Source organism: Passer montanus, unplaced genomic scaffold, assembly GCF_014805655.1.
Source record: "Passer montanus isolate IOZ18808 unplaced genomic scaffold, ASM1480565v1 scaffold89, whole genome shotgun sequence".
Lineage (NCBI taxonomy): Eukaryota > Metazoa > Chordata > Aves > Passeriformes > Passeridae > Passer > Passer montanus.
The window spans coordinates 690,793-703,515 of NW_024374256.1; the positions used below are offsets into that span (position 1 = coordinate 690,793).

General features: G+C 52.1%; 1 protein-coding gene across 22 annotated transcripts in view; it reads left to right on the forward strand.

Annotated features, from left to right (window-relative positions):
- The window catches only part of MACF1 (microtubule actin crosslinking factor 1), a 138,369-nt gene extending 126,212 nt beyond the window's left edge, over positions 1–12,157 (forward strand). For 13 of the 22 annotated variants that reach the window (XM_039733479.1, XM_039733480.1, XM_039733483.1 and 10 more), the window contains 9 exons: positions 596–758; positions 851–1,005; positions 1,252–1,326; positions 2,016–2,033; positions 3,958–4,075; positions 5,738–5,949; positions 6,444–6,554; positions 8,284–8,407; positions 10,532–12,157. In XM_039733479.1, coding sequence (XP_039589413.1) covers positions 596–758; positions 851–1,005; positions 1,252–1,326; positions 2,016–2,033; positions 3,958–4,075; positions 5,738–5,949; positions 6,444–6,554; positions 8,284–8,407; positions 10,532–10,773 — 1,218 coding nt within the window. In that variant the 3' untranslated portion in view covers positions 10,774–12,157. Of the gene's footprint in view, positions 1–595; positions 759–850; positions 1,006–1,251; positions 1,327–2,015; positions 2,034–3,957; positions 4,076–5,737; positions 6,037–6,443; positions 6,555–8,283; positions 8,408–10,531 lie in introns of all 22 variants that reach the window. The other 9 variants (XM_039733493.1, XM_039733500.1, XM_039733501.1 and 6 more) reach the window with 5 other exon arrangements.
- The last annotated feature ends 566 nt before the right edge of the window (positions 12,158–12,723 follow it).

Consider the following 12,723-nt stretch of genomic DNA (forward strand, 5'->3'; position numbering starts at 1 on the left):
TAGAGAGAGACAAAAAAAAAAAACACCCTTAAAATTGTTGTCTTACCTTGGTGTGAGCTGCTTGAGCTGGTGGAGTCCTTTTGGGGTGGGGAGATTAGAAGGGTTTTTAATTGGAGGGGACTTGTAGAGCTGGAAGACGAGCAAGAAATCCCTTCTTGGCTGCTCAGAGGGAAAGGGAGAGGGGAGATCCGTGCCCAGATTGGTGCTGGCAGTGGGAATTCCTCCCTGGCAAGTGCCTGGGGTGGGGAAGCCTCCCCAGCAGGCGAGCAGACGGGGTGTGTGTGTGTCTGTGTGCCTGTGGCTGATCTTCCCCGCCTGTGTGTCCCCACAGCAGCGTGGGCAGCGCTGCATCCCCGCCTCCTGGGATGCACAATCCACCTGCTGGCTGTTGGCTCCGCTGTGTGTCCTGTGCTGGGAGTTCAGTTTGGGCAAACCCTCACTGGGAATTGTCTGGAAAAATCCAGACAAACCTTCCCAGAAGGGCGGGCAGGGCGCGGTGGCGCCGGGAGCTCACCCAAGGGCGCTCTGGGGTGGGTCTGTGGGTGCTGCTCCTTTGGGATTTCCCCCACTGACTCTCCCTGGCTTTTCCTTCCAGTTGAAGGAGTTTGCAAACTTCGACTTCGACGTCTGGAGGAAGAAGTACATGCGCTGGATGAACCACAAGAAGTCCCGGGTGATGGATTTCTTCCGGCGCATCGACAAGGACCAGGACGGGAAAATCACGCGGCAGGAATTCATCGACGGCATCCTGGCTTCCAGTGAGTCCCTGCAACCAGCCTGGGAAGCATGCTCCTGCACGCCTGTCTCTGCTTGAGGAGCTCATCCTCTCCTCATTTCCCTCTCCTTGCAGAGTTCCCCACCACCAAGCTGGAGATGACGGCGGTGGCCGATATCTTCGACCGCGACGGCGACGGCTACATCGACTACTACGAGTTTGTGGCTGCCCTCCACCCCAACAAGGACGCCTACAGACCCACCACTGATGCTGACAAGATCGAGGATGAGGTGAAGCACCAAAAAAAAGGGGGTGCTCAGCAGGGTTGGGGGCGGTTCAGGCTGCGGGTTGGCAGTGGGGAAGAGAAAAATTCAATTAGAAGAGGATTTTGGTGGTGCTGAGCCAAGTTAATTGGTTGGAACTGAGGGTGTTTTAGAAGGAAAGGCTGCTTGGGGCTGTTTCATCAGAGCAGTGGTTTGCACTGGGGGAGACTCCCAAAAATCCTGGTTCCTCACCTCTCGTGTTGGTGGTGGCAGGTCACCAGGCAAGTGGCCCAGTGCAAGTGTGCCAAGAGATTCCAGGTGGAGCAGATCGGCGAGAACAAATACAGGGTAAGGCAGAGGGGGAAGGAAACCTCCCCAAACCCTCCTCCCCCTTCCCACCCGAGGGAGGGGGCATCACCCAGGGGGTGCCCAGCTTGGCACAGGGTGGGGGACGCGGGCTGAGGCAGAGACCTCGTCCCCTGGCACTGGTGGAGGTGGCTGGGACGTGTTTTCCCAGCTCCATCCTTGGCCCCAGGGCGTTCCCTGGGCTGGGAGAACATAAAAGTGTCCCTGTTCTGGGGCAGGCAGCCCGTGAAACGCCGCATTCACGGCCGGAGCCGCCCTTGAAGTTTCCCTCCTGGATGAGTGTTCCTTGTGCCTGTGTTTTTCTTAGCTCGCTCCTGAAGAAGGGAGAATAATTTCCCGACAGAATCTCTTTGTAATGAGCTGCTGGTTGTGTTTCAAACCCTTCACCGAGGTGAAGCTGCAGCAGAATTCCCCTTTTCCTGCCCCAGCTGGGGCTGGGGTTGATGTTCCAGCTGGGAGGAGCTGATCCCCCTCCAGCAGCACCAGCCCCAAGCTCCCAGAGCTTCTCCTTCCCCCAGATAGCCCAAACCCCCCCCAGATTTCTAACTCCTGCAGTTAACAGATTTCATGATTATTGCACTGTTAATCCCATAAATGTTTTTCTTGTTTTTCTTTCCCCTCCTCTTCCTCTGGACTTTCCTTCCCTCTCCCCCTTCCCTCTCCCTCCATAGTTCTTCCTCGGCAATCAGGTACAGTTTACCTTGTGGTGCTGTCTCTCACCTCTGGAATTTTTTTTAACCACCGTAGCTCTGTGTGTTGTGATGCTGCTCTGTCCTGTGGTGCTGTGGGAGGATGTGATCTGGGAGCTCTGCTCAGCAGAGCCTGGTACAGACGAGTGCCACCCCCCCGCCAAAAAAAAAAAAGAAACAAAAAAATTGGGCAGAAAAAAGAGAAAAAATTGGATGGAAAAAGCAGGATTTGGCAAAAGCAGAGAAGTTTTTCTCTCTGAGATCCTCCCCTGGGTTTGCTGGGGATGTTCATGGTGGTGGATCCTGGCACTGGGGCACAGATGGATGTGTCCTCCTGAGGGGCACAGCCAGCCCAGGGGGTACACCCTGCACCAGGCTCGGGGTGGGTTTGGGCTGCAATCACCATGGAATGAGAGCACTGAGTAATCCTGTAGGACAACTAAACCCTCATCCCTGCTACTCCCACTGAGTAACTCCTCACTGGGCAAGGCTCCCCTCCCAGAACCTGCATGTGTCCTGGGTGTGTTGTGAGCTGAGATAAGCCCAGCCTCATTCTGAACAGGCCTGGAGCACCCTGTGTCCCTCTCATGTCCCCACTGCCCCTGCCCAGATTAAAAAAAAAGCTTCTTTTTCACATGCAGTGATGGTGCCCACCCAAAAAGATGCCCCAAAAGATGCCCAAAATGAAACAAACTTGGATGTTGGAAGTGGATGACTCCTGAGAGCTCTGGCTTTAATTTAGGCAGTGATTATAGAAATGTCTGCAACCAAAACTGAAAAATAAGGAGAATTGATTCATCCCTGGGGTTGGCTCTTGAAAGACACCTCATGTAGAGGCTGGAGAGAAGGAAAAAAAGTTTCTGTGCTCCTTTCCCTGCCTGTGAGCACAGTGGCAGCTCTTTAAGTGAGACAAGGACAGCTTGGACCCTCGAGCAGGGAGATGCAATGGTCCAGGTCCCATATCCCTGCAGGTCAGAGGTGTCACCTCCTGCCCTGACCCATCCCAGTCACTTGGCATTCTCTGTTTTCATTGAAGCTCTTATTTTTTGCACCTCCACCCACAGAAAATGTTCCTGTTTGGGGTTTTTTTCCCTTTTTTTAATCATTCTGGAGAGGGTCTTGCTTCCAAAACCTGCTTCTCCTGTCTTCTCATCCCAGCAGGTGCTCTGCAGACCTGGATGCAGAGCTGCCACATCCAAGCCAGGCTCTCCCTGCCCCTCCCAGGTCTGGCAGACACCCAGGAGCCTGGGCTTGGCTGTCCAGGAGATTTAGGGGAGCTTTATAAGCACATGCTTTTGATCTGGGGTGCACTTTTTTGATATCACAGGCATTTCAAACCACTAATGAACATCGCAATCACTAATCAACATTGCTGGGGATTCCTGCCTGGATTCCCATCACTCTGCACTCACCCAAACATCCTCACGGGGCAATTGCTGCAGCAGGGGCTTTGTGGCTGCTGGGGTCAAGTCTGAGGCTCAGGGAAGCCCTGGATTTCAGACTTGCTGGTGATCAGAGGTGTCTGGCTGGGCTTGGCCTGCTGAATCAGCCGGCTCCTTCCCACGTGGGCTGCACCAGGAGGGTCAGGGCATTACCAGCCTCTCTTTCCTTCATAACAAAAGAGGAAAAAAAAATAGAATTCTGGTTGAGAAAACCCATCCAACTCCAAATTCTAAAATCTCCTTTGTTGCTCTAAAAAAACAGCTTTAAAATTGAACCATTTGGGTTGGTTGCATCATCTTCAAACCAAGCAGGAAAACTCCTCATCAATTGGGATTACCCCTCACTTCTTCCAGAAGAACCTGTCTGGAGAAGCCTTTAAACTGTGGACTAGGTGGATGAAAGCCTTGGGTGCAGCCTGGGGAGGGAAGGAGCCTGGCTCCCCTGGTTGTTCCCCTGCCCTGAGCTTTTCCTTGCCCCACAGTTCGGCGATTCCCAGCAGCTGCGGCTGGTCCGAATCCTGCGGAGCACGGTCATGGTCCGTGTGGGTGGGGGCTGGATGGCCCTGGACGAGTTTCTGGTGAAGAATGACCCGTGCAGAGGTAAGGCTTGGTGCAATCAGAGTCTTCCCACCCACGGAGGGGAGTTGGGATGATGTGGCAGGGTCATTGTCCACATGGGCAGGAGCTGGAGAAAAGAGATCCAAAGCAAAGCAAGAATTTGGAATCGCCAGATTTGGTGATGCTGCAGCAAACCTGGCAGTGTTTATCCAGGGAAAGAGGGAAGGGTTGTGTTTTCTTTGGTTTTAAGACCTCAGCAACTGCAACTGGAGTCACCTCCTCCCCAAAACCTTGAGGCTTGACAGTGGTCAGAGCCACGGGGCTGGACCAGAGCCATGCCCAGGGGGACAGAGCAAGATTAACCAGGGGCTGGCCAGGAGTGGAGCACGTTTTGGAGAGTGCTCCATGTTTCCCTGGGGTCTCTGGGGTGTTAATTGCCTCGGCTGTGTCTTGTTCAAGCTGCTGTTGCTGAAAGCAGCATGATTTACAGCGAGCTCTGGGGAGAGCCCTCGAGGTTTTCCTGCTCCTCCTCCACCCTTCCCGCTTTGCAGCAGATGTTTTGCAGCGCTGACATGGAGGTTGTTTCTATCCCTTGCTTATCTCAGCGTGGTGCTTCCCTCCTGCAATTGCTTTCTTGGCTTTTCTGGTCCGTAATCCATCAGCCGCGGAATTCCTCCAGTGCTCTGTGAGGCTCAGTGCACGCCCTCGCTCTCTGTTTGAACACCCCTGAGCATGAAGTACTCTGGCACACGTCAGCTGAAGCCCACAGACCTTCTCCCTGCTTGGTTGCCCCTTGCTTGTCAAAGGGAGACCCTCCAGCTCTTTGAGGCGTTTGGATGAAAGTTTTTGAAAAGTTCGTTTTCAATGGCTGGTTGGAAAAGTTGGGAAGGTGGTTTTCTCTCCTCTCTCCCCAAAAAATGTGTGGAGAGCTGCCCAGAGCTGTGAGAGAGCAGAATCTCTCTCAGATTCTCAAGAAACTCAACCCTTCAAAGCTGCTTTTGCTATTTTTAAGCCACGTTAAAGATCACATTGGCCGCTGTTGTGACATGGTGAGTTTAAAGGCCAGCAGGATGCTTTTCCACAAGAGAGGAACAGAGCATCTCCTGTGAATTCCTGGCCCTGGGGCAGCTTTTAATCAGCCAGTTTCTCAAAGAGCTGATCGTGGTAGGAGGTGATTTTAAGGCAGAGCAGGAGAACCAGGGCAGCCTTGCTGTATGGTTGTGTTTGAGGGTCCCAGGACAAGGGAAGAGATGAGAATCTTGACTCCATGTTTCAGAAGGCTGATTTATTATATTATGGTATTTATGTTATGTTAAAATGCTATACTAAAAAGAATAGAAAGAAAGGATCCAGCAGAAAGCTGGAAAGGAAAGGAATGGGATGATAATAAAATCTTGTGACCACTCACAGCCCCGACACAGGTGGCTGTCATTGGTCATCAAATAAAAACAATTTCGCGTGCTGGGTAAACAATTCTCCAAATCACATTCCAAAGCAGCAAAACCTGGAGAAGCTGGAGCTTCCCGGCTTCTCAGGAGAAAAGATCCTGCAAAAGGATTTTTCATAAAATACGTCTGTGACATTGCTGCTCTGAGATGGGCGCTGGGAGATGCCAAGGAAGCTGCTGCCATCCCTGGAGCCTCCTGAGCCCTGGTGAGGATATTGCCTCCCTCCAGAGCTGAGTTCTCCTCCCTCCCCTTGCAGCACGAGGCCGGACCAACCTGGAGCTGCGGGAGAAGTTCATCCTGCCCGAAGGAGCCTCGCAGGGAATGACCCCGTTCCGCTCGCGGGGCCGCAGGTCCAAGCCCTCCTCCCGAGCAGCCTCCCCGACCCGCTCCAGCTCCAGCGCCAGCCAGAGCAACCACAGCTGCGCCTCCATGCCCTCCTCTCCAGCCACCCCTGCCAGCGGCGCCAAGGTGGGCACGGCGGGGAGCCTCCTTCCCTTTGGGACCTGGTGGGCTCCACAACCCACGTCGGGAGCTGCAGGTGGAGGGAGGAGGAAGGTGGGGGCTTGGGGGCTCAGGGAGGGCTGCAGAAGGTGCTCCTTGGTGGGATGGGGTGGGATGGGATGTGCAGGACGGGTTGCCAGGTTTCCAGCCCAGACTTGGATCCCTGTGGGTCCCCAGCGCTCGCCGTGCAGCTGAAGGCTCCTGGTGCCCGAGGCAGGGCTGTGGTGTCAGGAGGAAGCCATCACCCCTCATCTCTCCTTCCCCACCATGCCATTACTTCATCACCTTTTGGGTTTTTTCCCTTTATTTTAATTTATGGAATTCCTGTTTGGTTCTCGCTCCATTTTAGTGCCGTTCCCCCCCCGTTTTCCAGATGCTCTCCCATTTCTCTTTTATTTTATTTTTTTTTTTTACCACTCATCCCACCTCTCCCCCCCTTCCTTGGCTTTTCCATTCCACAGACTCCACATCACTTCTCTCGATGTTATGACAAACCCTGGTTGATAAACAGTAAAGCGAGCACCCCCCTGAGGGGAATCGATTATTCCGACTTCCAGCTCCCGAGCGCCGAGGTAGAGTATGGTCTGCCAGCCCCCAGGAGCTGCTGCCAGGCTGGAGTGCCCCTGGCACGGAGTCACCCCACTCCCCTGCCTGCTCTTAACGCTTTCCTCGTGGTAGAGCAGCGCTTGTAGCTCCGCTAACGCTCCGACTGTTGGCGTTTTTCATGAGTCTCCAACTCGGATTTAAATTTAAATATCGGCTTCAGAGCGAAGCACGACGCTTTCAATTCACCCTCACCTGCTTCCAAACCGTGTTAATCCTCTTGTGCTTTGAAAAATGTATTAATTTTCTGAGCTTTATTGGAAAGGGGCCGCGTTTGGCTTCCCAAAAATTGAAATCCAGCAGCCGAGTTGAGACTTGAAAATCAGCTACAGCGCATGCACCGTAAGCACACTGCCTCAGTTTTATGGACAGCTTGTGTTTATCACCGTGTTGAAGCACGTCTGGTGTGTCCAGCCACCGCCTTGATGCTCCCAGGAGGATGGATTTGGGCTGAGGCTTTGGTTTCCCTGAAGTTTTCAGCCTCCCCGTGGACTTTTCCTGCCCTTGGGGAGTGGGTGATGAGAAGCGCTGGGTAGATCCCGGTGGTTTGCTGTGCTGGTGAGGTAACTGTGTCTTGCTCAGCGGTGCTTCCATGTGGAAAATGGATTCATTTGATTCACCAGGAGGTCAGGAGCACTTCCCCGATTGCCCCCAAATTGATGCTTGCTGCCTATTTTAAGATAGGATCAAGGATGAGAATGGAAATCTCTGATGGTGACAGTGGTACCTCGAAAATCGCGTCCTAATGGATTTTGATTCCCTCAGCTGCCCCTCTCTCCCTGCAGCTCCAGTTTCATCACATTCCAACATTTCTGAGGTTCCCAAATACCACAAAGTCACAGGGGATGGAGGAAAACCCCTCCAGCTGTGGGAAGTGCCCTCTGGGATCTGTGTCCATCTCTCCAGGGATGCAGCACCCCTAAAACCCCCAGGGCTGGGGACACCACAGGCAGAAAATTTCCTGCAGCTCTGCCCCGAACCCAGAGCTTTGGATGGTGAACTGGAACTGGAGCTGCCTTTTCCAGCTGGATCCAGGTGCCCTCGCCCTGCTGGCACCTTCCCCTTGGCTTCCTGCAGCAGCAGAGGGAGCAGAGCTGCCTGTTGTGCTGCTTCAGCCCACACCAGCTGCACTTCCAACATCTCAAAGGTCGGGGAAAGGCCCCGTTTCAGGATGCAGCCAGAGCTGAGTGCTGTGCTTTGTGTCCCTGTCCATCACTTCTCCAATTTTGCTGCCTCTTGGCACTGGGACTGGTGTGGACATCAGCACCAGAGTGTCCCTGCCTACAATGGGTCGTGTTACTCGAGATCCTGAGTTGGACTTGACCTTCCAAAATGCTCCTGAGCTGCTTGGATGCTAAAATCCCTGTTTTTCCATATTCCACATTCCCTTCGTGGAGGTTTCAAGCCCAGCTGATGCTGTCTCTCAACAGCTTTCCTCAGAATTTTCTTTTTTTCCCAACAAATTCCCTTTCATCAGCCTGCAGCTCACAAACTGCCATTGCCCCTCCAAATTTTCAGCATTTGGTCTTTTCCCTTATTTCATAAACCACTGAAACAGCAGCTTGTGCCTTCCCTGGCCATTGAGATGGGGGTTCCTTAAATGCCCACGTTTTTGCTGAGGATGTGACCTGGGGTGTGGCCTGGGCCCGTCAGTGCAGGTGACAGCTGAAGGGTGTCCTGTGTGTGCTTCCCCCCAAGGTGACCCCCTCGGCTGGCAGCAAGCTGAAGCGCCCCACCTTCCACTCCAGCAGGACCTCCCTGGCTGGGGACACCAGTAACAGCTCCTCACCAGTCTCAACAGGTGCCAAAACCACTCGGGCAGGTGAGTGGAGGGAAGAGGTGGAAAAACTGCCCCCGTTATTCAAATACAGAATATTTGAGGGATGGGCAGCAAGGGGGGAGAGCTGGCACAGCTCTGCACGCCGAGGAATTGCTGAAATTTGGGGAGGAATCAAGGCTGATGTTGAAGGTCCCATCTCAGGGGTGCTGAGGGGTTGGGGATGGGGGAATGATGCCTGGAGAGGCTCCCTGGAACAGGCTGGACAGAGTTAAAGGAATAAAGTAGGGATTTCTTAAAATGCCTTTAATGGATACACCTTGGGCAGCACAAGAGCCCAGCCATGGTTCCACCCAAGATGGACCCTGAGTCATGAGTTTTCACACTTTTATGAGTTTTGGTCCATTTCCATATTGGGGCTAATTGTCCAATTCCAGCTCAGGTGGTGCAGTCCCATCCTCCCAGTTTGGTCTCCTCAGTTCCCTGTTTGCACTTTTTGGGGCTGAAGCTGCAGTGGTGTCCTTGGTTCTGGGGCTGGCAATGGATTGTTTTGTGTGGCTGAACTGACTGTTCACACTTTATGTGGAGTTCAGAGTTACACACCAGCACAGGACACAATCTGGAAAAAATAAAAGCTAAAACGTGGGGCATCAGAGGAACAAAGGGCATCAGGAGGAACAGGAGGAGCAAAACTGAAGGCATTGGGGGAACAAACCTTAGGGCATCAGGAGGGACAAAGGGCATCAAGGGGGACAAAACTTAGAGAAGCAAAGGGCATCAGGAGAAATAAACCTTAGGGCATCAGGAGGAAGAAACCTTAGGGCATCAGGAAGAGCAAAACTTAGGGCATCGGGAGGAACAAAGGGCATCAGGGGTAACAAACCTTAGGGCATCGGGAGGAACAAACCTTAGGTTGTGTGGCTGAACTGACTGTTCACACTTTATGTGGAGTTCAGAGTTACACACCAGCACAGGACACAATCTGGAAAAAATAAAAGCTAAAACGTGGGGCATCAGAGGAACAAAGGGCATCAGGAGGAACAGGAGGAGCAAAACTGAAGGCATTGGGGGAACAAACCTTAGGGCATCAGGAGGGACAAAGGGCATCAAGGGGGACAAAACTTAGAGAAGCAAAGGGCATCAGGAGAAATAAACCTTAGGGCATCAGGAAGAGCAAAACTTAGGGCATCGGGAGGAACAAAGGGCATCAGGGGTAACAAACCTTAGGGCATCAGGAGGAACAAAGGGCATCAGGAAGAGCAAAATTTAGGGCATCAGGAGGAGCAAACCTTAGGGCATCAGGAGGAGCAAAGGGCATTGGGAGGAACAAACTTTAGGGCATCGGGAGGAAAAAGAACATTGGGAGAAACAAACTTCAGGGCATTGGGAGGAACAAGGGGGATCAGGAGGAACAAACCTCAGGACATCAGGAGGAGCAAAGGGCATTGGGAGGAACAAACTTTAGGGCATTGGGAGGAACAAGGGGAATCAGGAGGAACAAACCTCAGGACATCAGGAGGAGCAAGGGGGATGGGGGAATAAACCTTAGGGCATCAGGAGGAGCAAAGGGCATTGGGAGGAACAAGGGGAATCAGGAGGAACAAACCTCAGGACATCAGGAGGAGCAAGGGGGATCAGGAGGAACAAACCTTAGGTCATCAGGAGGAAAAAGGACATTGGGAGGAACAAACCTTAGGGCATCGGGAGGAACAAACCTTAGAGCATTGGGAGGAACAAACCTTAGGGCATCGGGAGGAAAAGGGACATCGGGGGAACAAACATCAGGGCATCAAGAGGAGCAAACTTTAGGGCATCAGGAGGAACAAACCTTAGGGCATTGGAGCAAGGGGGATCAGGGGAACAAACCTCAGGGCATCAGGAGAAAAAAGGACATCGGGAGGAACAAACCTTAGGGCATTGGAGCAAGGGGGATCAGGGGAACAAACCTCAGGGCATCAGGAGAAAAAAGGACATCGGGAGGAACAAACCTTAGGGCATCGGGAGGAACAAGGGGGATCAGAGGAACAAACCTCAGGGCATCGGGAGGAAAAAGAACATTGGGGGAACAAACCTCAGGGCATCGGGAGGAAAAAGGACATTGGGGGAACAAACCTCAGGGCAGCGGGGAGAGCAGCCCTCCCCTCTGACGCTTTGCGGGCCTCCCTGCAGACCCCAAGAAGGCAGCCAGCCGCCCCACGAGCCGCGCCGGGAGCCGCACGGGGAGCAGGGCCAGCAGCCGGCGCGGCAGCGACGCCTCGGACTTGGAGCTGCTGGAGACGCAGTCGGCCTGCTCGGACACCTCGGAGAGCAGCGCCGCCGGCGCGCGCCGCGCCGCCAAGCCCTCCAAAATCCCCACCATGTCCAAGAAAGCGCCCGCTGCCACCCCAAAAACGCCAGGCCCTAAGAGATAATGCTGTACCAGCTGGGAGAGAGGAAGGAAAAACTAACAGAACAAAAAAAAAAAAGCAAAGCACCCGACCTGTGTCCAGTTTTTAACCCTGCTCCGTACATTGGATGTATATTTATTCTAAATGGGAGAAACTATATTGTTAAAAGTGTAAAAGAAAAGTTGTGTTATGAAGCTGCCTTATTTGGGGTTTTTTTTGTTTTGTTTTTTTTTGTTTTATTTTTCTTTTTCTTTTTTTGTAAGTTACTATTTTCATGTGAATATTTATGTAGATAAAAAAATTGTCTCTCGGTGACCCCTGTTTAGAGAGGGGCCTGGAAAACTGAAATGTGGGAGAGAAAGAAAAAAAAATCAAGAAAAAGATTTAAAAAAAAAAAGGAAGCAAAAAAAAAAAGGTCAAGATGTGAAAGTGTAAAGAAAAACTAAAATATAAATAGGATTTCTGCGCGGTGCAGGGTGTGAACCTGCTTTATCTTTTAGGATTGTTTCCTAAATGCATCTTTATAAACTTAACTTGCTGTCTCAGCAAGGTAAATTATATTTAAAAGCAAAGACCTGAATCCTGCAGTGTTCAAGGAACTCTCTTTTTGTAAATCACAGATACCTCAACCAGAGAAACATGAGGTGAGGGGACTTGGGGCTTATGTTTCCATTTTTTTTAAAGCTATGTGGTTTTATCTGAAGAAAGCGGAGTTTGACTTTAATAAAATTTGCACACACTACAGCAAAGGCCGTGACAATTTTGCTGTCTTGAAAATACTGTCCTGACAACTTTGTTTTTAAAGAACAAACCGAGGGTGAAGGGTTTGGGGAGGGGTTTGAGGAGGGGCTTCACACCAGAGGATTGCAGGTCTGCGTCACTGGGGTGCATCCCTTAGAGGTGGTGGGCCCTCCAAAATCAAGGATTCTTCTGGATTGATGGCTTAACCAGCCCGCCCCGAGGCGTTCCTTACACAATCACTGTTTTATCTGCATCTCTTTTTTCCTATTTATTATTTAACTGGTCATTCCACTTCCAGCCAGGCTGAGATTGATGTGAACTCTGCTCCTAGGAGAAATCTGGACTTACACGCACAGTTGCTTGTCCTTGAAACGAGTCTCACCAGCACACTCGCTGCAAGTCCTGTCTCGCTTTTGTACGCTCCTTTTTCTTTGTAATAAAATCCAACTGACCAAGTGACCAGGAGACGGGCTGGGGGCGAGGGCTCTGCACAGCTCCTGTATTTATTAAATATTGTTCCTCTCCGGCTCTGACCGTGTTGCTGTGTGATTCTCTCAATTGGTTTCAAATTGAGGCAAAACTGAAGCTCTACCAATGAATTGTTTAAAAGAACCAGACACATTTTTGTATTAAAATTGCTTGCGGTAATAAACGATCTTGCCTCCTGCTTTATTCCCCAGTGTTAGCTTTGTGAGGGTGAGCTGGAGCTGGTTATCCCGTGTGGGAGGGCAGTGCCTGTGGAAGTCAGGGGTGTTTGCACCCAGGTTTTCTTGTGGGATGGAGCAGGGAACCACCCAGCCCCAAAACTAAGTGGTCCAGGGTGAGGTTGGTGAGATGCTCAGTGGAGTGGGGAAGTGAGGAGGAGAAGGGATGCAAAGGGGTGTCCAAGAGTTTGGGTGGCCTTGGGAGTGGATGCCCACGGGGAAGTGGATACCTGTGAGGAGAAGGGATGCAACGGGTGTCCAAGAGTTTGGGTGGCCTTGGGAGTGGATGCCCAGGTGGGTCAGTGTCCCAGGTTTGAGTATTCATGGATTTGGGTGCCAGTGAGGGTGATTGCCCCTGGATTTCATTTCCCACAAGGGTCAGTGTCCCCAGGTGTGGATGTTCATGGATGTGGGTGCCCCTGGCATGAGCATCCCTAGGAAGGGATCTCCGTGCATTTGTGCACCCACAGGAGCAGGAGCATCCCTTGGGGTGGGTGCCATGGTTTTGGGTGTGAGTGAGGCCAGGAAC